The sequence below is a fragment of the Podarcis filfolensis genome, assembly GCF_964270895.1.
Source record: "Podarcis filfolensis genome assembly, chromosome: 16".
In the NCBI taxonomy this organism is placed as follows: Eukaryota; Metazoa; Chordata; class Lepidosauria; order Squamata; family Lacertidae; genus Podarcis; species Podarcis filfolensis.
This window is the reverse complement of record NC_139620.1, coordinates 9,006,010-9,033,220: the sequence shown is the minus strand read 5'-3', so window position 1 is coordinate 9,033,220 and position 27,211 is coordinate 9,006,010. Positions and strand designations below refer to the sequence as shown.

Sequence of the window (27,211 nt, the reverse complement as noted above, 5' to 3'; positions counted from 1 at the left end):
TCCCCCTTGCTGTTCTGGCTTCTGAGATTCAGAATATTTTTTTTCTTGTTTTCCTCCTCCAAAAACTAGGTGCGCCTTGTGGTCTGGTGCATCTTATAGAGCGAAAAATACGGTATATAATGGGGTATAAATGAAAGAATAAATAAAGAATAGATGAACCTATTCCTCAAGCTAATAACAGGCTCTCTTCAAGTCTATTTCTCGAAGGAGATGTGATCAAGTCGAGGGACCATAGCGGGGTTTTTAAAATACAGTACTAATAATAATTTTATTATTTATACCCCGCCAATCTGGCATCGTTGCCCCAGCGACTCTGCACAGTGTTTGCTTTGCTAATGTAGACAAATAATGAGCTTGATGCACGACGGCCTGATCTGGAGTAAATCAGCCCTTTATTCAGAAAACCTGAGAACTAGAATCTTGCTTTATATGGAAAGGCCCCATTGGCCTGACTCTCTCCATATAAGGAAATTTCTCCCTCCCACCAGCACACAAGGACCTCTCCCTATGCGCTTCAAATGCGCTTGAGCGTTTGTCCCAGAGGGTGAGCCCAGGACACCAGGGTGTAGCCCCCAAAACGGGCACAGCGGTGGAAAGGGAAGAAGAGGCGGTTGCCCGCTTGCGCTGCAACTCCCTTGCGCAACGACGCCTGAGATGGCAACAGGATGGCTGAGGCCGTCTCAAGGACCGGCTAGCGGCGCATAGCCACAAACCGCGACACCCCACACCTCCCTGTCCCTCTGTGCAACAATGAGGCTTGGGATCAGGGCCACCGAGTCCCGTTCCCAACAGAAGCCGGTCTCAGGTGTCTCTGGGATGGGGCGGAAAGAGGAGAGAGGCCTGTGTTTCTGTCCCTGCTGGCATTCCAGGGTAGACTGCCCCCATCCATGGAGGCTCTGCATCGTCAGCCTGAGGCATCCATCTTTCAGAGGATCTCTTCTGCACCATGGGCTTTGCCTCAACATTTTGCCCCAAAGCACAAAGGGCAACGACAGTCCCCTCCTGTTTTATCCTCGCCCACCTGCTATTCAGGGGGTATACTGCCTTGGCAACCAGAGGCTCCATATTTAGCAACGCCAGCCAACAGCTTGCTGCTTCATTCTCATCCACCTGCTACTTGGAGGTGGTATATACTATCCCTGCAATAATAATAATAATAATAATTTTTTATTTTTACCCCGCCCTCCCTGGCCTCAGAACAGCTAACATCATATAAATAATACAATATGCATAAAAACAAGCAGTCAATTGATTAAAATGCACCCCAAAAATAATTCAAATAAATTGAAGTTAAAGCCGGACAAATGATAATCCTCAGGTTAAAACTGAAAGCGGTTAATACTAGACAGGACCAACTGTTTTCCACTGATATTATAAGGACCTGTGAAGAGGCTGGGAAACCTCCTTCGTGCTTGTTCTTGTACAAAGAGAAAATGAGTCAGACTGAACCCTGACCAAAGGCCTGGCGGAACAGCTCCGTCTTGCAGGCCCTGCAGAAGGATGTCAAATCTCGCAGGGCCCTAGTCTCTTGTGAGAGAGCATTCCACCAGGCCGGGGCCACGGTGGAAAAGGCCCTGGCTTTGGTCCAGGCCAGTCTAACCTCCCTGTGGCTCAGGAACTCCAATATGTTTTTCTTTGAAGACCGTAAGGTCCTCCGTGGGACATACCAGGAAAGGCGGTCCCGTAGGTACGAGGATCCTAGGCCGTATAGGGCTTTAAAGGTTAAAGCCAGCACCTTAAACCTGATCCTGTACTCCACCTGGAGCCAGTGCAACTGGTATAGCACTGGGGGAATGTGATCCTGTGGCGAAGACCCCGTAAGGAGTCTTGCCGCGGCATTCGGCTCCACTCCTCTCTGCTAGCTAACAGCTTCCTGTTTTTTCCACAGCCACCTGCTTTTCAAGGGGTACACTACTCTTGCAGCTGGAGGCTCTGTTATTATTGTTGTTGTGATGATACAGTGGTACCTCAGGTTACAGATGCTTCAGGTTACATACGCTTCAGGTTACAGACTCCGCTAACCCAGAAATAGTGCTTCAGGTTAAGAACTTTGCTTCAGGATAAGAACAGAAATCGTGCTCTGCCGGCGCGGCAGCAGCAGGAGGCCGCATTAGCTAAAGTGGTGCTTCAGGTTAAGAACAGTTTCAGGTTAAGAACGGACCTCCAGAACGAATTAAGTACTTAACCTGATGATGATGATGATGAGCTAAACCACCCTTCAGCTGAAGATCACAGGGCGGTTCGCAACATAAAACTACAAGATGAGAACATAAAACACATAACAAAGCTAACAACAACAACAAACCAACAATCCCTCTTCCCACAAACACATTTTAAAGGGCACTGGATGTCAATCAACCCAAGGCCTGGTTGAAGAGGAACGTTTTTTGCCTGGTGCTAAACGGGGAGCCACTGCAAAAAAGGCCCTGTTCTCCTGTTGCCACACTCAGAACATCTCACGGAGGAGGCACACGGAGAAGGGTCTCAGAGGATGATCTCAAGGTCCAGGGTAGGTTCATACTGGGGAGTGACAGCCCTTGCAGGCCACAACCCCAGCCTCTCCTCCACTTTGGTGGAAATCTTTTAAAAGACGTTTTTAAAACAGCTACGAAAGCCGGGCAGCACAACCACTCCCTGTCCTTTTGCCCAATGCGGCTTCCTCCCCCCTCCCCCAGCTGCCACCCCCCACTCTGGTCTCCGCTGTCACCAGCCAGGTCGTTGCACTTCAGGGAAATCCAGGTGAGGCAAGCAGGGAGATAAGGAGGGCGAAGCAGGCAAGGGAGAGGCCCAGGCACCTTGTGTGGCAAGGAGGGTTCAGGGTGGTACCATGGGGTGGGGGGGAGACCTCCTGGAGAGGCCCGTGACTCAGCCTGGGTGGGAGCTGCTGTCGCAAGGGCTCTCTCTCTCTCTCGTTCTCTGTTGCAAACCAGAAGTGGTTATTAAGAGAAGAGACCCCACCCTGGCCTTTGACTCAGGCCTCATCCAGACACAGAGTCCGTTGCCTTTGCTTTCCTGGTTCTAAAGCCACTGCTTCCGTCCCCATTTTATATTCTTACGCTGCAATACCTCGCTGTGTTATGGGGCTTTTTGATCAGAAATATCCCCATGCCAGGGGGAATTTCAAATGGCCGGCCCACCCAGTGGTCTGCGCTGCTGCAGTTGGAACAGCTCTTCTGGGTTTCAGGTGGGGGGGTCCATTTTCCCATCTGGGGCTGCGACCTTGCGCACAGCAATGAGCTGCTGCCCTCCCAGTACAAATAAAATTAAGATTCTCGTCCTCAAGGTTATGAATAAAGGGCTGACTTAAGGAAGAAGATGCCTTAGAACGGTGTTTCCCAGCCTTGGGTCTCCAGCTGGTTTTGGACTACAAATCCCATCACCCCTAGCTAGCAAGATCAGCGGGCAGGGATGATGGGAATTGTAGTCTGAAAACAGCTGGAGACCCAAGGTTGGGAAACACTGCCTTAGAACCAGCACAGAATTGTAGTGTCAGATGGACCACGAGGGCCGTCCAATCCAACGCGTCGCATAAATATTTTGCCCAATGCGGCACTCGAACTCGCAACCCTGAGATTAAGAGTCTCATGCTCTACTGACTGAGATAGTGACTGACCTCACTGTCCGTCAGGCTTATTGCTTGCATTGGCTGGCAGCGGCTGGAGCCAGCCGTGCAATCTACACACAGAGAGTTCTTTTTGCAGTCCCAGGTAAAATATAAGAGTTGTCAAGGAGGGAGGAGGGAGCCCCAGGCCCAGGGGGCATTGATGGCCCTCCAGGCCTTCTCTCTGGCCCTTAAGACTCTCCCCATACACCTCCTTCCCCACACCATGCCCCTCCCCAGCCTTGCTTCGCAACCTCCTTGCTGGTTTTTGCCGTTCTTGAACCCTGACATATGCCTCTTCCTTGCTTGGAAATGGAGGACAGAGCAGGGCGTATAGGACTTTGTGTGCAAAGAATATAAGTCTATTTCACAAAGGTAAAATCTATGCTAGTCGCGCCACCCACTTTTTGCAACTGGCCCCACCCTCTCCCAGAGCTACAATTCCCAGAGTTCCCTGGGAAGACGGATTGATTGCGGAACCACTTTGGGAAATGTAGTTCTGGGAGGGGAATAGGGGTGTCTCCTAACAACTCTCTGCACCTCTAACAAACTACAGCTCCCAGAATTCTCTGGGGGAAGACATGAGTGTTCAAAGAGGTATCCTGATGTGGCCTTCCTTACTTGCATGATGCCATCCTACAAAGCACCACCGTTGTATTTTATCTTGACTTAAAAAATCTAAACCGGGGGCTCCCAAACTACACTTCGTTCCAGGTTCTCTTCACTACGTCGTGAAAGACAGGAGACAGCGTTTCCATCACATTAAATATCCATATTGTGTTTTTTTATCGCTTCGCTTATTTCTTATATTTTGTAATGCCGTTAAATGCAATACGGAAGAAAGAATAAAAATTCAGAATCATACAGCGTCTACAATTGCTACAACGGGAACAAAAATCACAAAGTGGTCCAGTAAGACCCCCCAGCAATTTTCAAAGAGGGGAAAATTGGAACCAATGATACACAGGGTAAATATCTATCTTCTTTTCTTAAATAAATAGATGAATTATCTCTAAAACATCAATACCAAATATTTAAACGTTTGCTTGTAAAAACATGAAAATATGCTTAAATTCATTTCCTTCCAAAGGGCAAACATTCTGACCCTTTATCTGTTATTATCTGGGGTGTGTCTATGTTTGTGTTTGTATGTGTGTGTGTGTGTAGATAGATGATAGATAGATAGATAGATGATAGATAGATAGATCAATAGACAGAAACACAGACAACCATTTGTTGACTTCCATTTAATCATTTCCTCCCTTATAATTTTATTTGGACATGTCATCCCACTTGTAATTTCCTGCTGTTCCCAAATCTTGCAATCACTTCCTGGAACCCGATGTCTGACCTACCTTACAGGGCTGGCGCAAGGAGCAAATGAGGATGGGAAATCCCACAGTTGCACCCCACACTCCCACACACATACCTGCACCCTGAAGTGGCACACTTGCTGTGCCCCAACACTCCCAGCTCGTCTCCATTACTGTGGGATTATTCCTATTTTCACCACCTCGTTCTGCTATCGGGGCTGATCAGGCCCCCAGCCGACCTTACAACACCCTTGTAAGGTAGGACAGAATCACGATTACTGGCAGGGAGAGCCTGTCCGAGCAGAGGCTTGCTTACTCCTCAAAACCATGTCCCCACCTCACCCTTCCAGGTGCCCCTAAACTCTTTGCAGAAAATTGACTGCTTCCTGGGTTTGCGTGCCAATCTTCAGGACAGCAGCAACGAGATACTGGCACCATCTGAATACCTTCGGTTGTTTTGCAGAGAGAGATTTTTAAAAAGAGGTCGTTAGGAGAAGCAGAGATTTTAATGGACTGACCCAGATCATCACCTGAGGCCTTTCAGGAGGGTGGCAACACAAAAACGGGGCCTTTTTGGTGGTGGCCCCCTGCTTCTGTAACACTCTCCCCAGAGAGGCTCGGCTGACACCATCATTACTTATCTTTAGGCATAAGGCAAAAACTTTTATTTCCCGTCAAGCCTTTGGGCTTTCATTTAATCTGTGGCCTCCTTCAGGGGGTGGGATGTTTTAGTCCTGCCTTTTGAAAATATGAACAAATTTTTCGTTTTCTTCCATTTTGGATTTATGCTGGTTTTAACATGCACTGTTTGTTTATTGCCACTTTTGAGTTATTTTTTTGTAATAAAAAGGGGGAGGGACCCAACTAATAAGTTAAAATAAATAATAATTTGAGGGTTTTGCAAGGGCACAGAAATCAGCGCAGCTTTAGCGATTCGTGCCATGCTCTGCTGTCACCCCCTCTGACCCTTCTCCAAAAAGGAAAACGCACAAGGAGAAAAAACGGAAGGCATGGCTGGAGGAGGAGGAGGAAGGAAGGAGCTGGTGAAACAGAACCCAAGTCTAGGAAACAGGAAGGACAAATTTGACCGGCCACAAGCCATCCCCCCCCAGGGGGTGGAGAAAGGAGAGAAAAAATGTATTTCCCCCTTTCTTCCTCTTGTGCACAAAGACCTTCAGTGTTGCATTCCGGAGGAGGCCAGGAAAATTATAGCTGTCCTGCTGTTGCAGGCAGTTAGAAAGAGCAGAGGACTCTCTGCACATGCTCAGAGGAACACTCCACTCCCCTGGTTTCTGGCTGAGGGACCAGCTAGCACCTTGAGGTCGTACCTTGGCTAAGTCCCGCTCGAAGCCGACCCCGCTGAAATCTAGCCATCTAGCCGCTGAAATCTAGACAGAATACGCAAAATTTAATTGTTTTATCAGAAAAAATAAAGAATAAATCAAAACAGGAATTTGTTTCAAAATGGGAGGTGTTCAAAGAATATCTGAAAAATAAATATAGTAGTTTAAATTCTGTTGCAGCATTCAAGGAACTTCAGCAATAGTTGCAAGGTAGATATAAGAAATTAGATATATTAAGAATAAGTTTAATTATGATAAAAGTGTGTATTAACGATAAGTAATATGAAATTGAAATATGGAATGGACGGGAGGTTGGGTCTTTAGTGTTAAGACCAATATATGTTTTATTGTTTGCTAAGAAAACTATGTGTCTAAGATTATTCTTGTGTGTAATTTGGTATTTGTGTTTTTTTCCTCTTTTTTTCTTGCTGTATCAATAAAAAATTATTAAAAAAGAAGAAAAAGAAATCTAGCCATTCGTTTCAGCGGGGTCTACTCCGAGTAGGAAGCAAGCTTGATGCAACCCCTTCAGCAGGTTGACTGGTTCGCCATACCAGGCAAAGGTTCCCCCACCCAGATCCGCAGGCTCAGGGCACAGCTGGAGGGAGAGATTGCAAAGCGTTTCAGGAGCCAGGAGACTGCAGAGAGAAGGAGGGGAGCAGGAAGAAGGTGGAGTCATTCAGGGAACATTACAGGGTGGGACTTGGCCCCGAGGGACTCGGGAGAGGCGGCTGGGTGGGGTCCGCTGCTGAGTGGGCGTTGAGCCGGGTGCAGAAAGGGGTAGCTTGGAACAACACCCTGTGCCTCTGTTGTTGCGCGCATCTCTGCAGGACAAAGGTAGCCAGCCCTGCTGGACTCCAACTCCAAGCAGCCCCAGGGAATTATGGGAGCTGGAGTCCATCCACATCTGGAATAGTAAAGACAAGCGTCCGAGGACTTAGAAGCAGTTGCGGGGGGGGGTGGAGGGGGGAGATATCCTCAGGTTCAGCAGCTCCCCCAAATCCCCCATCTCCACAGAGCAGCTGGAAACTACAAAAATTGCAGTTGCGATGAAAATTTGCACGCCACCCTAGATTTCAGGGCTGTTCACGACATAAAATTGCAATATAAAAAAGTCAGCTGGGGTGACAGGCTCCTATAAAAGGACAAGGGAGGCAATGAAGAAGTGGAATTGGATACCCATAACTATGTATATCAATTTGAATAAACAAATAAATATGGGGGGGGTCAGAATGTTTGCTGCTATAAAGGAAAAGGATTCTCACTTCCTCGCAAGCAAATGTTTACATGTTTGATATGGAGATTTCAAACGTGACTCATTCATTCGTTTCTGAAAAATAGATTGATGTTTCACACATACACACATTCCTCACAGACACATACATTTGTGTGTCGGACCAAGGTTCAAATTCGCACGTGACCCTGAAGCTCCCTGGGTGTGACGCTGGAACTTCTCAGCCTAATCTGCCTCGCAAGGTTGTTGTGGGGATTAAATGAGGAGGCGGGGACCACTTTGAGCTCCTTGGAGAAGAATCTGGGATAGTGACATGGGCGTAGCCTGGCTTTATTTTAGTGGGCCAAGCAGGCTTTATGTTTTGGGGGGGCAGAACCGAGATACCTGAAATGCAATTGGTCAGTTAGTTAAGTATTTCTATTTATTTACTTGGTTTAGAGGGGGGCAGCTGCCGCCCCTGCACCCCCTTGGCTACACCCAAGGATAGCAATGGGTTAAATAAATAGATAAATATATAAATACATTCCTCTCTAACCTCATCCACCCAAACAGACCCCTGGAAAAAATTGCTGAGGGGTTTCGGCCGACCACTCCATGATTTCCCCCGCCTGGTGTAGCAATTGTCATGCGCTGTTTTTCATTGTCTTTTTAAATCTGTGAGATCCACATTGTGAAACGAGAAAACACGATATAAGAAATAAATAAATAAATGAATCAAAATCAATTTAAAAAACAGAAAGAATCGTTAATGCAAACATCTGGATGAAGCTATTGAGCCAAGAATGGTCCATAGATCACAGTTTGAGAAACTGGCACCCCTGTTTTGCATTTCTTTTTTTGGGGGGGAATAGTGGAAACCTAGGGACATGGGTGGTGCTGTGGGTTAAACCACAGAGCCTAGGACTTGCCGATAAGAAGGTCGGCAGTTCGTTGCTCGGTCCCTGCTCCTGCCAACCTAGCAGTTCAAAAGCACATCGAAGTGCAAGTAGATAAATAGGTACCGCTCCGGCGAGAAGGTAAACGACGTTTCCGTGCGCTACTCTGGTTCGCCAGAAGCGGCTTAGTCATGCGCCGCAACCCCAGAGTCAGTCACGACTGGACCTAATGGTCAGGGGTCCCTTTACCTTTTAGTGGAAACCTACTTAAAAATAATATATATTTACCTACTGCTGTGGGGGGGGGAGAGAATGGTAGTGCCCCCAATTCTTCAAGGTTAGACTTGAAGAATGCCCCTTGGGCATCACTAGTGGGCAGTGCCAAGGCAAGTGCGACTGTCCCACTGCAAGACTGCCAACTCTTTTAGGGCTGAGCTCTTTGGGGCTCAGACGGTGGCATCTCAGGCAGGCATCCCACAGGCGAAGCTATCCTTATCACCACACGTCCTTGCTGGGATGGGGAAAGATCACCTGTTGGATTTCTGCCCATTACACTGCTGTTAGAAAGCAATTCACCTCATGCCAGGAAAAAAGGTGAGATTGACTCCCACCCAGGACCCAGGAATAAGGTCAAAAATGCCTCCCTATAAGATTCTTCCCATAAGTCCCAAGTAACAGGAAGTCTCGAGCGGTTTCTTCCAGGTGGGGCAACTATATATAGGACTAAATCTAGGCCAGGGACCCTTTTCTATGCCAGGTTTGCACTTCTCTGTGACACAAAAAATAATAACAACCAAGAGTGCATCTGAGCATGTAAAGAGTTCCTTCCACACCTAGGAGTACCACAGCCAGGGAATAGGAGACAGAGCTCTCAGTCAACCAAGCTGTGCTTTCAAAACAATACTGAGGGGGGACCCCACCCCAGAGCCCCACATTTTTTGAAATCCAGCACCCAAAACAAACAGGGGTTTGTTTTTTAAGGCTTTCCCCAAACCAGCACCCAAAACACCTTGACCACTTGGAACCCACGTTTTTCTCAATTTCTGGTGTGGAGCGGAAAGTAGACAGAGCCCTCGTCCCAACCTACAATGTCGCCCCAGCACCTCACAAAGTCACCCCCCAAACGGCCATGATTCTGCCCCCCTGGCACTCTCTCACACACAAGAGTTAAAATCTGACCTGACCTCGCCACCACCCCTCTCTCCAATTCCAAGCGGCTGAGCCAGCCAGAGGGAAAATTGCAATGCTAATCCCACAGCCTATACCAACCCTGAATTCCACCCACGGCCACAGCTTACAGTCACCCACAATTGCGCAGTGCGCACACTCAGCCAGGCCCCAAGCAAAGCCTCCTTTTCCCAGCAAGGGAGTCCCAGTCTTGACCCCACAACAAAGGCCACGCTCTCACTATGTCCAGCTTAAACCACAATTACATTGCTTTAACCGCTGTAGCTTCCCTTAAAAGAATCCTGAAAACAGTGTCATATACAATCTAATGTCCAAACAGCATCATCAACCTGGCTTGCGGGCGCCACAGCGGAAGACCTCGGCGCCATTTTCTTTTACAACGGGGTTTATTATTACTGTTGTCGTTCATTTCATTTCTATCCCACTTTGCAGTTTCGGGAAGAAATCTCAAAGCGGCTCACAATGCGTCGAATAAAACAATCCAGAATAAAACAAACGCAAGCTTCAAGGAAATTATTTCAGATAAGGGGCGTTTTGCTTTCTCCACTCGCCAACCCGGCAACCAGAGATCTCCATGTGGTCACAACTGGACATGCGCCTGGGGCTTGATTGGTTGCTAACACAGCCTGGGAACTGTAGTTTTTTAAAGGAGTTTTTAGAAGCCCTCTATTCCCCTCACAGAACTACAGTTCTCAGAACTCCGATTGCTAAACCATTCGGGGAACTGTAGCTCTGAGAGGGGAAATATGGGTTTCCGAACAACTCTTGGCACCCTTCCCAAGATCCCAAGAATCTTGAGGGGAGGAAGCCATGACTGCTTCTTTGCCACCCAAAAGCCACAAAGTGGAGGGTCACATGTCTCCTTCGTTTTATACACCCTTGCAGTGCGGTCCTAAGGGTGCCCACAGCCTAGAACCGGGGCACAGCAGGGCACCACAGGTGAATGCCAAAATATTGGTGTGTGGGGAGGGGGAGGCAATCACCCCGCCCCCAAAAGCCACACATCCACGCTACACTGCCTTTGCACACGTCCTCGAATACCAGGGAATTATAGCGCCCGCTCCCACCTGCCTCGCACGCAATCACTGTTAACTGATATGTGTATATGTATGAATAATAATTTGGCAATTTAGGCCAAGCCGAAAGGAACAGCGAGTTTCCTGGGAAGGAAAGGGAACCATGCAAGCTCTCTTTCACATACACACCCTCTCTGCCCCACCCGTGCCCACAGCCGTGCCCTGAAGAACAAGGCTATGGGGTGCAATAATCTGTAGCAGTGGGGGAGGGGGGGTTTGGACCTGTGGCACTCAACATTTGGTGGGCCGCAGATTCCCAACCCCATCCTATATGTCCCAGCCAATCAGGGAACCCATACCAAATGTATTTACAGAGGACGAGGAAGCAGGGATAAGGAACGAGCAATGATGGACTCCAACTCCCATCAGCCCCTGCCAGCATGGCCAAGGTTCAGGGAACATGGGAGATGGAGTCCAGAAGCATCTACAAGACCTTTAGTTCCCCCGCCCTCAGCTGGCCTGGCACTCCACCACCCAGCCGTTTACACCTCTCATGCCAGGGATGATTGACTCTGCACGCTAATGATCAGGAAAAGCCACCCGGATCGGAGTTCGAATCCCCCCACTTGGTGTGTCAGAGGTGGAACGAGAAAAAACAACCCGGAGGAGATGGCAACTAGAGGTTCGTCTAAAAAGTTTAAAGGCTAAAAATTAAGACAGTGTGATCGGGGGAGCCCCTGGGGGGCAGTCCAAAGGCAGAAAGTCCTCCTTCCCCCCCAAAAAAAGACCCCCCCTGGGCTCTCCAGTTCTTACCCCATCCGGTGCCCATGTGGCTGGTGGAAGAGCAGCTGAAGAGTCAGGAGGGTTGTGGCAACAGTGCCCGCCGAGCCCTGCCCGGCACAGCGGCAAGGTCTGACCCACTTCTGCTTCCGACTTGTCACCTGCTCTCTTCCCCCACCCCACCCCACCCGCCACCCCGGGGAGGGGAACTTCGCCAAGTCATACCAACTTTCTTTGCGCACAGAGGCAAGCGCCCCCTCAAATATCAGCTAGCAAACGGGATTCTCCCCCTTGCCTTTCCATCGCCTCCTTCAGCCGGGCACCGGGCACCAGCGCAGTGGCACAAGCTGGCAACCGGTACTTTTTTCTTTGCCAAGTCGTCTTGGCACTGGTGCCGGGGGCGGGGGGGGGGTAGCAGCAGCAGCAGCAGCACGCAAACTGTTTGGTGCTCCCAAGGAAGCTGCAGGAAAAATAAAAGGAAAGGTTGGTGGGCGAACCCTCCTGGCCCTCCCTCGGCTCGGCTGTGCCAACCGGTTGGCACCGCGCCCGGCTCGTCGCAGGTTTCCCCCTGCCAAGCCAGGCTCCTGTTACAGGCCTCGCCTGGGGTACGGCAGCCAGGCCGGGGATGTGTGCCACGCAGGGTTGCCATGGAGCGCGGAGGAGCTCAGGGGCAGCGTCGTCCCCCACCCTGGGGCGGCGAGGGAGGGGGGCACCTCCAGCAGAGAACAGGGCGCGGCACACGCAGGGAGATTTCTCCGTGGTTTCATCAGCCGCCCCCTGAGGAGGCTGGCTGCTGCAGCAGCCCAGGCTCCCACGGCAACCAGGCCACGTTTGGCGCAGCCAGCCCAACTAGGCCACAGCTCCGAAACCAGGGGCAGAAAGCAGAGCATGAGCCAGGCCGGAGAGCGGGCGGCCGTTGTGGCTGACCCTGTTGCACTGCTGACTGTCCCTCGGGCCTCCAAAGCCCCAACCTCCTTGCCTGGCATTTGGGGTCACCAGCAACTCCCCCACACTTTTAACAGATAGAAAAAGCAAAACTTTCAAAAATAACAACTTAGGCAATACATTCATCTTAACCACTGAAATTCGGCCCAACAAAGATAATGTCAACCTTATCCAAATCTCTTTTGATATCCTTCCATAACTTTTCATAATTGTCTTTCTACAATTTCAATTTTTTTGCAGTCATATTTACACCCAGATACTTCACCTTTTTCAAGAAAAAGCAAAACTGTCAGGAAGGTCATGGGTTGGTGGGGAGAGAAATGCTGCACCTGTTGAATTTCTGCCCGGGCTGCAGGAGCAAGAATCAGGAAAGGAGTCCCCAAAGACTCAACCCACGAGACCACCCAGCCAAGCGAAAAGCAGGGCCAGAAATAGGCCAGAGTGTAACCCCCCACCTCCCACAACCCAGAGCTTTTTCTTCTTTTTATTAGAAAAAAATAATAAGTGCGAGTCTTAAACAGTGATGCAGCTGCAAAACTGGGTTTCAACACAGCTGTTTCAAAACCATGCTTCGTTGACACCCACTCTTTATCAGAGAATAAAGGAAGGGAACTCAGCGCATGCTCCGAGGTTCATTTTAAAATCTGCATTTCCCTCAACGACTTAATGCATGCAAATGAACTGAGGACTTTACAGCAAAATACCCTGCAAGTGAGCTGGTGGCAACAGAATATTCTCATATATTGGTGGCAATTTCATCTGCTTAGTTGTGTTTATAGGTGCACATCTTCGCACACAAACAGGCTGGTGGCTGAGGCAAATAAGTATCTGATATTCCACACATGCTCAGAGGAAAGGCTAACCAGCCAGCACAAAACACCATCATCACGAAAAAGCTAGTGACATTCAGTTACGTTTTTCTCACAAGCACCCACTGAAATGAATGAGCTTTAATCACGCATAATGGATAAAGCATAGTTGAACACCACCCAGCGTTCCGTCATTCTAATTTAATTTTTGTAATGTTTTAAACCATTGTCGTTAATCGGTCTTCTCAATCATTTAACTGTTTTTGTAAACTGTTTTGAGGCTTTTTCTTTTTTTAAAAAAAAACATTGATTGGTGCACAAATCTTACCAAGCAAACAAACAAAACAAAACTGAGAAGGGAGAGTTAAAACCGAAGAGGTGCCGGGGGACCTCAGTTTAATTTTGGGATGCCTTAATCCGAGCATTTACCTTCTCAGTCGCCCTCACGTCCTTGCCTGCTATTTATTGCTCTTCCCCATACACACACACACACACCAACCGACAATCCACTTTGTTGCCTCACAAGCCGCCCCCTTCCCCCACCTCCAGCACATGAGGAGGACACCTGGGGACATGGCGCAGGTGTATTCTTAGCTGCCTCCCCACCTTGCTCACCCTTGCGCTGCCGGTTCAGAGCCCTCAGGGAGGTGGGTCGACGCAAACAGGCGGGTGAGGCTGGCTCGCCTCGCAGCCCGCCTCCGGGAACCTTCCTCCTCCGGCACGCAGGTGGGCAAAGAACTGTGCGTCCACCTTTACACACGAGAAGAGCTTACAATCCATACTCCCGTGCCAGATGGGCAGGGTACAAACAATAAATGATTATTATTATTACTTTAGCAGCCATGGCTGCCTCCCCCAAAGAATCCTGGGAAACCGTGGCTTGCTAAGGGGGTTGGAAGTCATTCGGTTCACTGAGCTACAGTTCCCAGAGTTCCCTGGGAAGGGAGACTGCTTGTTAATCTTGGGAACTGTAGTTTGCTCAGGCGGCAGAGAGTTGTTCGGCGACCCCTCCTCTTTGCCCTCACAGATCTACAATTCTCAGGGCTCCCTGGGAAGTGGGATTGGCTGTCAACTCTAGAAACTGTGGTTCTCACCTTCACAAAGCTACAGTTCCCTTGACGGTTCCCAGGATCCTTTGGGGCAGGGGGGAAGAGGGGCATAAGAGTGCTTTAAATGTATGGTATGGACGTGACCCACATCCCGACTGGGGCAGTGAGTATTGTGTGGGTGCGGAGGACAGAATGCAGAGACGGAATGGCTGGTTATAGGGTTGCATCCAAGCTTAATCATACCCAGAGTAGACTCAGCAAAACAAATGGATATGATTAACTGGGCCAGTGGGTCTACTTTGAGTATAACTTAGTTGGATACGGCTCACCACTTGGTCTCTGGTTTTCTGGGAAGTGTCCAACTGAAGCATTTAGAACAACTAAGAGCATCCTATTTGCGAAACAGAAATCACAATATATATACTTAGACAGGATAATATAAACATAGAAGTCAAAATCAGAGTGATAAAATAATCTAGCTGGGGTAGGGACCTCCCAGCCGGCATAAGAAGCAGAGACTTATAGGAACATAGCAAACGGCCTTTGATACATCCAGTTCTGTACACCAGGGTTTCCCAAACTTAGGTCTCCTGCTATTTTTTGGGACTACAATTCCCATCACCCCTGACCACTAGTCCTGCTAGCTGGGGGTGATGGGAGTTGTAGTCCAAAAACAGCTGGGGACCCAAGTTTGGAAAACACTGGTAGCAGCCTAGGTTTCAAGTAGAGAGCATTCTCGGCCCTATCAGGAGATGTCAAAGAACTGAACCCAATACCTTCTCCATGCAAAGTAGATACACTACCACTGAGCTATCCACATTTCAATGATGTTTACAAAAGTATTAAGATGTTGTGATAAGGGAGAAGAGAACGTCAAATCCACACACACACACACACACACACACACACCTGTCAAAGACCCTACAAAATTCTGATGCCACACAGGCAAGATCACACCCTGTGTTAAGTCTCCAGGAATAACACCACTTCCAATTTCTGGATTCCCAGTTGCTAATCTGGGTCATTAACCAAACTCACCAGCCTAGGAGAGATTGCCAGTCAACAAAAAGGACCTTTCTACATTGGAACATAATAATAGCTTATACTCATCAATCAGACCCGTTTGGCCATTGTATTCTGTACGCTGAAATAAGACAGATGGAATAGTTTTACTGTCAAGGGGCAGAGGATGATGTCTCTTTCTTGTGGGCTGTATTTGCAAGAACCAAAAGCGGGAAAGGGCTGTTTTCTAGGAGCGACTCTGCCAGGCTCGGAAACCACCACAGCTATGACGGGAGATTCCTTAGTTTAAAATACGTAACTAAGGAATCTTCCATTGTCATCTCACGATCGATTTGAAAGTTTTACTGGGTGAGTCATTAAGAAATATATGTACTTGAAAATAAAATAAAATATTTATTTGATTCAAATTATCACGTTTGCCTTTCTTTTTCTCCCCGTCCTTGTAACTCTCACTCATCAACTTTGATGTTAAGCAGACTTCCTAAAAGTAAGAAGTATTTAACATGTGTGAAGCACTTTCTTTGTAGTGCTACCAATAATATTGCTTTTTTTAAGGTCTGGACCACAAGCTGCATTTCATTCCACTGAAAGTGGAGGAGGGAAAGTTTGTCCCAACTTTACAAACTTGTTTTGGGACACCAGAGGGGGTGGGGAGAGCCGAAAGGTCAGGAGAAATCCCGAGCAAAAGTCCCACCCCAAGAATCAAGGCTCCCAATAAGAACAGAAGAGGAATCAGACGTAATGGCCCATCTAGTCCAGGATTCTGTTCTCACAGCGGCCAAACAGTTGCCTGTACGAAACTCGCAGGCTGCTGCCAGGCTTGCCAAGGTGAGCACACCTTTAGACACAGCCCTGTAAGGGAGGGAAGGGTAATCAGTGGGGCTGGGTGTAACTTGGAGGGCAGAGTCCAACTAGTAAAGTTGGCCCAAAGGGAAAAGGGAAGAAAAAGAAGTCGCCCACTCAGTTCTTACTAACACAGCACCCAAGCAAAACGGGCACCTTAAGAATCCTACCCTTTGGATTCCAAAGGGCACTTCTGCATTTGAGACAAGGCCCGCTTTCAGTGCCCATGTGCCAAGCGGGTAAAACAGCTTTCTGTTGACTTGCCATCCATTCCCTGCTTGCGGGTGGTACGAGAGTGGGAAGCGGGGATGCACATGGGACAAGATCCCAGTTGGGCCCCTCCCTCCCTGGCAGCGCCGAAGCCACAGATGCCACCCCTGCTCCTTCTTGCTCACAAGAATGGCTGGGTCTTAGCTTCAGTGGGGTAAGGTATCTGGGGTCCACCCTACGGAAGCAAGGAATCCTGCAGCAACCACAAGGTAAGGCACAAGCCTGAAAGCAACTCTAGCTAACAAGGAAGCTCTCCTCCTAATAAAGTCCCTCCCCAGGTTACAGTCCAGCAGCTGGGCACTGCCCGCTCTCCTCCAACCATGCCCACCTGCCCTTAGCACCATCCCCAGCTCATACGAGGACGACGACAACCCACGGTCATGCCTCACCCCTATTCAAACCTAACAGCTCCAACAATTAAAACCGGCTCCACCATTATTTGAACGACGCCTTTTTGGCGGGCACACGCTGCCCACCCCTGGCAAGGAGTCAATACCTGCCTGTCTGGACAAGAAGATTTTGTGACAGGGGGTGCGGGTGGCATATGATGGGAAAAAATGACACACACACAAACATGCCCACCGTTTATGCCAGGGCAGTGCCAACCCACGGCGCAGAGAGGGCAAAGGATAAACAGTGGAGAGGATCCGTACCTCTCCGATGTCGCCAAGGCCCAGACCTGGCACCAGCCACGTTGCCAGGAAACCTTTGCGAACCAAGCACCCCCTAAGTTCATCCTTCAATGCGCTGGACGTCTACAAGCTTAGCAATTGGTAAAAATAGCCCCCCAAGCTGGGAATCTTCAAACTCAAGAAGGAAGCGGGGGGGGGGGGGAGTAACCAGGGAACCTGTCCAAGTTGATCCACTCTGAAAAAGGCCTGGAATGGTGGAGTAATCCCCCCCCCCGCAAAAGAGGGGAACACCACCCTCCCCAGAAACATAACTCTCGATCCACAGAAACAAATACCCATACAAACCATTGGCTCCAATCATTGGTATGGAGCCAGGTAGAGAAAAAACGGGCGTGACTTCCAAAAGATTGCCCTCCCCCCCGGACAAAATCAGGTTTTAAAAAACTGGGATAGGGAAACGGCTCACGCCTGCCCTGATCTCATCCCCAACGTGCCTTTTTGCGTCCTAACATCACCTCTTATTGGGAAGTGGGGGAGGGGGGGGAGAAAGGATCTGGGGAAAGCAGGTGATGGGGGGGGTAGTGGGGAGGGGGAGAGAAAAAAGAGCCATAAGGAAATTCCCACCCAGCCACCCCACGCAGCTTGCTATGTGGGGCTCGACTTCTGATCTCGGGGTCCCCGCGTGTGCGTTTAAATTTCAGGGAAACAGAGGGGAAGTTTCGAAGGAGAAATGGGGGGGGGGTGGATTTCCAAATTCCTGGTGAGGGTCAGTTTTGGGACCCGGCCGACTAGTCAGAACCCCCATCTCCGGAGGATCGGTGCCCCGCCGCGGAGGATCGGACTCACCCCAATATTTTCCCCTCCCGGCCGGGTTTCTCGGGACGCTCCGCGGACACTTTTCAATAGATACCGAGATCTCTCTTGCGCGCGTGCCTGCGCTGGCCGGTGTCGGCGGCGGAGTGTCGCGCACGATCCCCTCCGCCTCTCTGCGCCCCCTCCCGGCTCACCTGTCCTGGCCACGCCCCCGGCTCACCTGTCCTTCCTCCCCCGCCCCCCCTCCAGCTTAGCAACCCAGCTGCGCCAGGCGACCTTAGCCTCCCATAACCCGGAAAAGGAGGCCAGCCCTCCCCGGCTCTCCCTCTCTCCAACCCCCACCCCCGACATTGCGCGCCCGTGTACCCCCCCCACACCCCACCTGCGCCAAGCCCCGCCCCCACCTGCGCCAAGCCCCGCCCCCGAGCCTCCCGGCGCCCCGCCTTCTCCGCACCTGGCTCGCGCAGTTCCACTCGCCATCTCATCCTCTCGCGTCCTATTTTTTTCCCTCCTCTTCCCAAGGCAGCGGGGACGATCCCGCCTGCGCCGCCTCGCCATTGGACGGAGCGGACGATCCCTCGCCTCCCACTGGCGGGACCCGCCGCCCTTCATCCCTCCGCACCCGCCTCCTAAGCGCCTGGGTGGGTTGGGTGAGGGGAGAGGGTTATTTCAGGTCGTAAAAGCTGGCGGCCATCAGATCCCTTTCTCTCCTTTTTATTTCCCCCCCTCCTTTATCCGCCGGACGCCTGGGTTCTTTGCAAAGGCTTTCCACCCCCTCCTCCTCCCCTGGGAATCTTTGCAAGGGTTAACGGGCTTCTGCAAACTTGGGGTGAGGGGGGACTGGAGATCCGGCCTGGGTAGGGTTTTTTTTGGGGGGGGGCGTCATTTCGGTCACTTGAGGAGAGTCCTAGGAACAGCTGAATCATCCGAGGCTGCGGAAGAGAAGTTTGCAAGCGGAAAGGATGATTTAATCCCCAGGCGGTGGGGCAGGGGAAAGTGGGGGGGGGGGGACACACGACTTCCCACTTGGGGAGGGGGAAGGATTGGTCACCCCCTTCTCCTCCTCCCCCCCCCCTGCGCCGCAGCACTTGGCCTGGATGATGCAGCCCGCAGCGAAGCCATCTGGCTCCGGATCAGCCCCAAGCGCGCACACGCCCTAAGCACCATCTACAGGCCACGTGGAGGCCCACCGCTCCCTCCTCCTGTTGTATTTATGCAGCCATTCCTTTGGAGCAAGAACCTAGCCTGGCCTGGCTCTCCAGAGCTGCTTCTTGCAAATCAATAACAATGAAATAACCCTGTGCGCAGCTTGCTGCTTTTTAGAAAGGCATGACAGGAAAGGAAAAAGGGAGGGGGAGGGCAGAGGTGAACAAGTGAGCTTGCAGGCCCTGGATTCCTCCTGCGAGAAAGTGAATAAGCGGCCTCTACGGAGCCCACTCAACCTGGCGAGATTAGGCGGTGCCAGCATTGGCATGCGTAGCCGGATCATTGGAATTGGAGGGGATGATTTTGCTTTCAAAGTCCAAAAGGCTACATTTCTGCTTCAGGAGACTTGGGACCCGTCTGCACTACAAAGCACTCGGATGCTGCTTTTGAAAGTGTGGCTTCCCCCTGAAGGATCCTGGGAACTGTAAAGGTTGCTGGGAATTTTGGGGAGACCTCTGTTCTCTTCGCAGGGCTGCAAGACCCCGAGATCCCTGGGGAGAAGGAAAGAGGGGTCTCCTAACAATTCTCAGCACCCCTAACTAACTACAACTCCTGGGGTTCTTTGGGGGAAGCCGTGACTGTTTACAGTGGCGCCTAGAACTTGCCGATCAGAAGGTCGGTGGTTCGAATCCCGGCAACGGGGTGAGCTCCCATTGCTCGGTCCCTGCTCCTGCCAACCTAGCAGTTCGAAAGCACGTCAAAGTGCAGGTAGATAAATAGGTACTGCTCCGGCGGGAAGGTAAACGGCGTTTCCATGTGCTGCTCTGGTTCGCCAGAAGTGGCTTAGTCATGCTGACCACATGACCCGGAAGCTGTACGCCGGCTCTCTTGGCCAATAAAGTGAGATGAGCGCTGCAACCCCAGAGTTGGTCACAACTGGACCTAATGGTCAGGGGTCCCTTTACCTTTAACTGTGTCAAATGAATTATCATGCAGAAGGGGACTCTGTTGAGAGATTTTGAAGACGCTACTTTGCTCAGACTCTGATCTGCATTCTTGGGGTACCTGTTCTCAACCTGTGGGTCCCCGGATATTGTTGGACTACAACTCCCATCATCCCTGAGCTCTAGCCTTGCTAGCTAGGGGTGATGGGAGTTGTAGTTCAACAACATCTGGGGACCCACGGGTTGAGAAAGGCTGCATGATTACATGGTTAACAACTGGGCAGCAGAATTCCTGCTATTGGGCCTGTGAAGGGTTAAAGAAGGGTCAGGGGAAGCTGGCCAGGATCATCCAATTGGAATCTGGAGTCCTGCATGCAACATAGGAGTTTGAGAAGGGAGTGGGAACTTGTAAGCACGAAGTGACCTCCCAGCGGTGGGCAGGGTGTGTGGGGGTCCTGGGCTGCCCCGATGACAAGACCCCCTTGTTAGCATTACTGGTGTGGTCCAGAGGAAAGCAGATCAAGACGTTTGGCTCCAGCTTGGCTGCAGGAATTGCCAAAAGGAGACGTACCAGGTACCACCCAACCATCTTAGGGGCTCCACTCTGGATTTGTGTAATGTTTACTCTGCAACCCTTTTTTCTCCCAAAGATATCCCAAAAAGTGGTTGACAATGGAGGGAGTGGGGCAAGGGGAGGATATCTGGTGGACCCCCCCCCCCACTAGAAGCAAAATGAGATTGGGTTCCTTGTGTTTTTGGGATCGAGGGGCTAGCAGAGAGAAGACTCCTGGGACGCCAAAGCCTGGAAGATTGGCAGCAAATAGTTGAGAAGAGGATATCTGGATTCTTTCCTCTCTGTGGACTCTGAACATACTGCAAATGTGTTTTGTATTAACGGATCCAGAATGATTTTCAAGAAATTGCAGAACTGGGGGTGGGGGGTCAGAGAGAGAGGCACATGGAAAGGCGGTCATATCCACAAACCATCTTCAAGATTTGCCTGCTACAGTGGTACCTCGGGTTACAGACGCTTCAGGTTACAGACTCTGCTAACCCAGAAATAGTACCTTGGGTTAAGAACTTTGCTTCAGGATGAGAACAGAAATCACGCAGCGGCAGCAGGAGGCCCCATTAGCTAAAGTGGTGCTTCGGGTTAAGAACAGTTTCAGGTTAAGAACGGACCTCCGGAACGAATTAAGTTCTTAACCCGAGGTACCACTGTATATGATTCTAGAGTGCAAGGCTATGGGATCCTGGGAACTGTAGTTTGTTAAAGGGTGCTGGGACCTGTTCTGTGAGGGGTGAACTACGGTTCCCAGGATCCTTTCAGGGCAAGCCATGTGCATTAAATGTGTGTCGGCAGCCGTTTAGATTATGCAATATGAAATAAGCCCAGGCTCCAGAGTGCAAGGCGTGCTTTGAATGAACCACGGACCCTGCCCCACAGCTGGTGGTGGGGTGCAGATGGGGAGGGGGGTTTGATCCAGCAAAGTGCCCAGTCTCAGACCCATGCAAAGGAAACTCTCCAGCCGTGCTGGGCAGGGTGGTGTAGACTCCCTTATCCCTGCTCAACGCCCCCCCCCAACTTGCAGGTAACTGGGTGGGGTCACACACACAGGCCCAACCTGTTTGGCTGCCGCCTGACAGGCGGGAGAAGAGCTCACCGTGTTCCTCCTCGCTTCACACTCACCTGGCCTCACCTGAACAGACCCTCCCGCCCCACCCAGTGCGCAGCCAGGAGCTTTGTCCTCCCCCCATGGAAAAATTCCTGGCTTCCCAATCCTGTTCCCTTCCTTCTCAGCCTGAGTCAGAAACAGCCGCACGCAGGAGAGCTTTTTGAGCTGAGCTGGGCGGAAAGCTTGGAGGAAGCTCACAGACCCCTTGCCAAGGCAAACAGGTCCCTTTGCACAGACATTATCTCACTGAAGCGGCTGAGCCCAAGGCCCATAGCAGTGGGGGAGAGCCCGTTCCAAGAGGGATGCAGGATCTGGGCCCAGCAAGGCTCGGGTGCATGCTGAGGGATCGCAAAAGCCCAGCCCCGGCGGTTGTTTTCTCCCCCAAGCGCACACACCTTTCAGGATTGCAACTCAGGCCGTTTTGTTCTGTTGCTCCGGCATGCTGTAACCAAAGGAGCTCTCTGCCCCGAGGAGCTTACAATCTGTGTTGCAAACAGAGAGAAAGGGAGAGGAGCTCTGCCTTCATAGAATCATCAGAGTCAGAAGAACGGATGCGTGCGTTTCCCAGCGTACAATTTCCTTCCTGAAATTTGGCAGGGGCAGAGTATATTTCAATGTAGAAATGGACACATGCAGAAGGTGCGTTTCAAAAGGGACAGATTCAAGAACTTACATAGCAGTAAGAAGCACTGGGCATGCTTCTGAGCATGTACAGAGTGCATTTCAGTACGGACAGTTTAAGGTGTCCCCTGAGCACATGCGGAGTGTTGCTCGGGTAAGGAGAGGTGCAAGTTCTCCTGAGCATGTACAGTGTGTTTCAGTGGATGCAAGTCGCGACCATATACCTCCCTGAACCTTAAGATCCTCCTGGGAGGCTCTGATCTGAGTACCCCCAGCTGGATGAAGTGAGGCTGGTGAGAACCAGAGAACGGGGCCTTTTCAGGAGTGGCTCCCTGGTGACAGAACAGTCTTCCCAGGGGCTTTTCTCCAGAACCATCTTTGTGATACTTTCAGACTTCTCTGTTTACCCAGCCCTTTCCATAAATGATGTCATCAGGGTCTATCCCTGCACTTTAACTTTGGAGCCTGCCTGCCTTCCTCGAACTCTGAGATCAAGAGTTTACTGACAGAGCTATCCATCGTGAGCCAAGTTTGTTTGTTTTGTATCTCTAGAACTTTTGACTCAATGGTTTTATCGTTTATTTGGTAAATATTTGAGGTTTTTTGTTCTGCTTTCTTTTTCTGCTTATTTATTGTATGCCACCCAGCCCGAGCTCAGGAGAATGCACTCTGCACATGCCCAAAGCCATCTTTATTTATTCATTCACAACATGTTTATGCTTCCACTGACCTGGGAGAGAACAGGTTTCAAATCCTCACTCATCCTTGAAGCCCTCTGTGTGTGACCTTGAGCCAGTCGCTCATTCTCAGTCAAACCTACCTCACAGGGTTGTTGTGGAGGGAAAAGAACTACCCGCACCTTGAGTTTATTGGAGGAAATATTTTCTAATAGTAATAATTATTATAAGTATATACTACGTGGAGGTGATCACAGTATTCTGCCCCGACTCTCAGAGAATTACTGAGTCCTAGGCACACTAGATTTCAAGCTGATTTTACATATGAAGGTGTTTTTAATTGTTGTTTTTTTTTTTAAAAATATATTGTTATAATTGTTTTTAATATATGAAATGGCATAATTGTTTTGATGGCTGTTTTTATTGTGAGACAGTTTGGAGATGTTTTATGGGAAGTGATTCATGAATGGAATGAATGAATGAATATCTTGAGTTATTTGAATTTGCTGTCTGTATACGTTCATCGCCCAGCTATCCACAACTTTGCTTTTAGTACACAGGACGTAAACAAAGCAAAAAATGAACAAATAAACAAACAAGCTGGATAAACCACTGGAAGAAGCGGTCTGACAAAGCATCGCTGTTGCTGCCTGCACACCGTAAATTGAAAGCATGGCCGCTCAGAGAATGCTGGGGAATGTCATTTGTTCAGGGTGTTGGAACAGTAGCTCCAATTAGGAGTAAACTACAGTTCCCAAGATTGGTGGCTGGGGATGTGTTTTCAACGTGCTTTAAATATATGGTGTGTACCATATATGGGACGTGGGTGGTGCTGTGATCTAAACCACAGGGCTTGCCGATCGGAAGGTTGGTGGTCCCAGCTCCTGCCAATCTAGCAGTTCGAAAGCATGTCAAAGTGCAAGTAGATAAATAGGTACCTCTCCAGCAGGAAGGTACCGTATTTTTCGCCCTATAGGGCGCACCGGCCCATAGGGCGCACCTAGTTTTCAGGGGGGGAAATCAAGGAAAAAAATATGATCCCCCCCCTCCGCAGCTCTGGGAGCAGCGGACAGGCTGCACGCAGCCTGTGCGCTACTCCAAGACCTCCCTGCTTTTGCAGGAGGTGGCGGAATTCCCCCACCTCCCCCAAAAGCCCACAGGAGCCGCACGTGACTCCTGCGGGCTTTTCGACCAGGAGGGAGAAGGGACTGAAACGGCCAGTCCCTTGTCCCTCCTCGGGGAAAAGCGTTTCAATGCACTGCTCTGGTTTCACCAGAAGCGGCTTAGTCATGCTGGCCACATGACCCGGAAAAACTGATATGCTCCGGCCCCCCACAAGGTCTGAGGGACAGTGGACTGGCCCCCTGCTGAAAAAGTTTGCTGACCCCTGGACTAGATCATGGGTAGGCAATCTAAGGCCCGGGGGCCGGATCCGGCCCAGTCACCTTCTAAATACGGTCCAGGAATCAGTAGTCCGGGAATCTACATGAGTAGAATGTGTGCTTTTGTTTAAAATGCATCTCTGGGTTATTTGTGGGGCATAGGAATTTGTTCATATTTTTTCCCCAAAATATAGTCCAGCCCCCCACAAGGTCTGAGGAACAGTGGACTGGCCCCCTGCTGAAAGAGTTTGCTGACCCCTGGACTAGATTGAACCTCAGGGTCCCCTCCAACTGCAATTCCATGATCCTATGGTTCGAACAGCCTTGGGGGATGAGAGCAAAGGTCCATCTTGTCCAGGCTCTTGTTCTGATAGTGGTCATTCAGAATCCTCCGGGAAGGTCCACAGCCAAGGCTCGAGAACACTGTGACTCATAAGGAGACCCCAGCTGAATCAGCCAAAGACCCACCTAGTCCAGCACCCTTGTTATGTACTGAGTTGAATAGGATCCAAAATGCAGCAGTCTGATTGGTCCTAGAACAATAGGATCCAGAATGCAGCAGTCTGATTGGTCCATAGGAGCCACCCAATTCAGCTCCAGGTGGAAGGGACTCCGCAACCTGATTGGCCTACAGGAGAATCCCGGAATTAGCCAATCACGTGGGGCCCATTGTGTAAATAACGTAGCAGACATTCTGGGGGAACTTCCCTTCCTCCTCACCACTATGAGCTGAATAAAGAGCATGAAATCCACTCTCGACTCCCGAGTATATTTCAACCCTCAACTCACAGTGCCCAGCCAGATGCCCCTGATGGGAAGCCCCCAAGCAGCCCCCGACTGCAACAGCGCCTTCCTTTTCCCCACCCTTCCGATTCCCAGTTCACTGCCTCCGACAGCGGAGGGAGGCCTTGAAGCCGCCGACTCCCCTTTATGGCATGCACTGATTTGAAAAACCCCACACAGCAGGAGGCAAACACTGTGGCTGAAGGGATTTAGCGGCACAGCGCTTGCTTTAGGGGGGCGTCCGCCTCGGGTGGAGGGGAAGCTTTCCTGTGTCAACCACTTCAGAGGGGCCGAGGAAAGAACAGCGGGCTCAGGAGAGGCATGAAAGGCAAGCCACAGTCGGAGGCCTACGTAAACCACCCTGCGCCCCCAGAAACCGACCCTGCCGCCTGATTTCTAATTTTAGGCCCTGTCGGAGAGGAACAGATCCTGCAAGGGGGAGATAGAGTGGGAGCTTCTGTGCTTTTTATACATTCACCTCTTCCTCCACCGGCCCAGATTTTTGGTGGCATTATAGAAAAAATTGGGGTTGGCTTTGACAGCCTTAACTCCCCATCAAGGGACTCGGTGCCCCCTAAGTCTGTTGTCGGTCGGAGAAGAATGGATGGAGGCAGGATCCAGCAAACGCAAGGGAGATATTTATTTCCCTGTTGCAACAGAGTCCCTTCTGCTCCTTGCAAGGAGGCGAGAGGCTCAGAACAAAGGTGTACAAGGACCTTTAAAGACTTCAGAAATTGCCCCTTAGCCGAAGACCATCCGTACATCACAGAGGCGGTTTACAACAGAAATTTGAGAGTGTGGCTTCTCTCCTGTCTTCCGAGATACCTGATAAAGGCATTCGCTGGCCAGTCTAGGCCGTTCTTTTGAGATGGTAAATAACTTTACTTCTTGAATCCAGGTCACAGGTCTACCCTATCCCTACACAAAACACGCCCTTAAGACAGGATTTGTAGGACTTGTAAGTGAAAGAACTACGGTACTAGGGAAAGTTTCTCCCATATTTCCCCCTCTGTCAAGGAAATGTTTTCAAGTCAAGATGGCTTCAGGATTTGCTCTCCTGTACGGGTAAGACTGGGAGAGACCGCTGCCTGAACGTGCTGAAGTGATGCTGCCAGTCAGTGTAGACAATATTGTGGCGCTCAGGGCCTGCTTGTGGGCTTGCCGCAGGCATGTGACCGGCTACTGTGAAAACAAGATGCTGGGTTAACTAGATAGGTCACTGGCTTGATTCAGTATTATGCTTGCATCTCTCAGGGCCACACTTAACAGGGGCCCAAACCTGCCACAACACTCCCTTTACCCGACAGTAGAGCCGGCTACCTCTGGCGGCGGGTGGCGGGGAGACTCCTGCCGTTGGAAGGAAACATAAAGGGATAGCTCAGTCAGTGGAGCACGAGACTCTTTAATTTCAGGGTTGTGGGTTCGAGATTCCGTCATTGCAAGGGGTTGGGCTAGATGGCCCTCTGCAGTTCTAAGAGTCTTTCTCAGGCATAGGCAAACTCCAGCCCTCCAGATGTTTGGGACTACAACTCCCATCATCCCTAGCTAACAGGACCAGTGGTCAGGGATGATGGGAATTGTAGTCCGAAACATCTGGAGGGCTGCAGTTTGTCTATGCCTGGTCTTTGTCATCTTCCCTCGGCTACCAGATGTCTGGGGATCCCAGCCTCAGCCCCGGGGGCCCCCTCCAGCAGTCAGATGACAACACAAAGAAGTTTATTCTGGCTCGCTCTCTTCCTCCTCCTCCTCCTCCACCCCCACCCTCTGTTTTCCTTTAAATCTTTCGGTTTCTCTGAAGACTCGAGAATCACGCTGCGGGTTGTGGGTGGGCAAAGTGGGGGGGGGGATGTTGGGACGCGTCAGGGAGGAAGCCGTCACTTCCCCCGTCATGCACAGCCGTCTAGGAACATGAAAGGCCACAGAATGGCTCAGATCACAGCCACAGCCGCACAGCAGGGTAATTTTAGATTCCGGGCTTCGTGGTCTCCCAGGTGGGGAATGGGTTGCTCTTCAGATCAGGGAGGGGAATCTGTTTCAACCCCAAGGGCCACATTCCCCTCTGGGCAAGCTTCTGGGGGCCACCTGGCTACGGGATCTGGCCTTTAAGCTTTGCACGAGAGCTGTAACGAAGCGCAGCTGCTCCCATCGCAGATCTCTGGCCCTTCCCCAAAAGCGGAAGTAAGCTCCTAGTCCTCATGGGCCAATATTAAAGATCTGGCTTTAATAGGAAGCTGCCTTAGGAAGGCTG

General features: G+C 50.5%; 1 protein-coding gene and 1 long non-coding RNA gene across 4 annotated transcripts in view; one reads left to right on the top strand and one right to left on the bottom strand.

Annotated features, from left to right (window-relative positions):
- Window positions 1–18,588, bottom strand: part of ZBTB7B (zinc finger and BTB domain containing 7B) — a 56,143-nt gene extending 37,555 nt beyond the window's left edge. The window contains exon 1 of one of the 3 annotated variants that reach the window (XM_083591282.1): window positions 18,189–18,588. In XM_083591282.1, coding sequence (XP_083447408.1) covers window positions 18,189–18,219 — 31 coding nt within the window. In that variant the 5' untranslated portion in view covers window positions 18,220–18,588. Of the gene's footprint in view, window positions 1–11,383; window positions 11,973–17,767; window positions 17,921–18,188 lie in introns of those variants that run through there. The other 2 variants (XM_083591284.1, XM_083591283.1) reach the window with 2 other exon arrangements.
- On the top strand, window positions 12,051–15,584 carry LOC310752012. The gene is made up of 2 exons (XR_014542787.1): window positions 12,051–14,869; window positions 14,906–15,584. It is a non-coding gene; the product is annotated as an uncharacterized lncRNA (long non-coding RNA).
- Window positions 18,589–27,211: the final 8,623 nt, after the last annotated feature.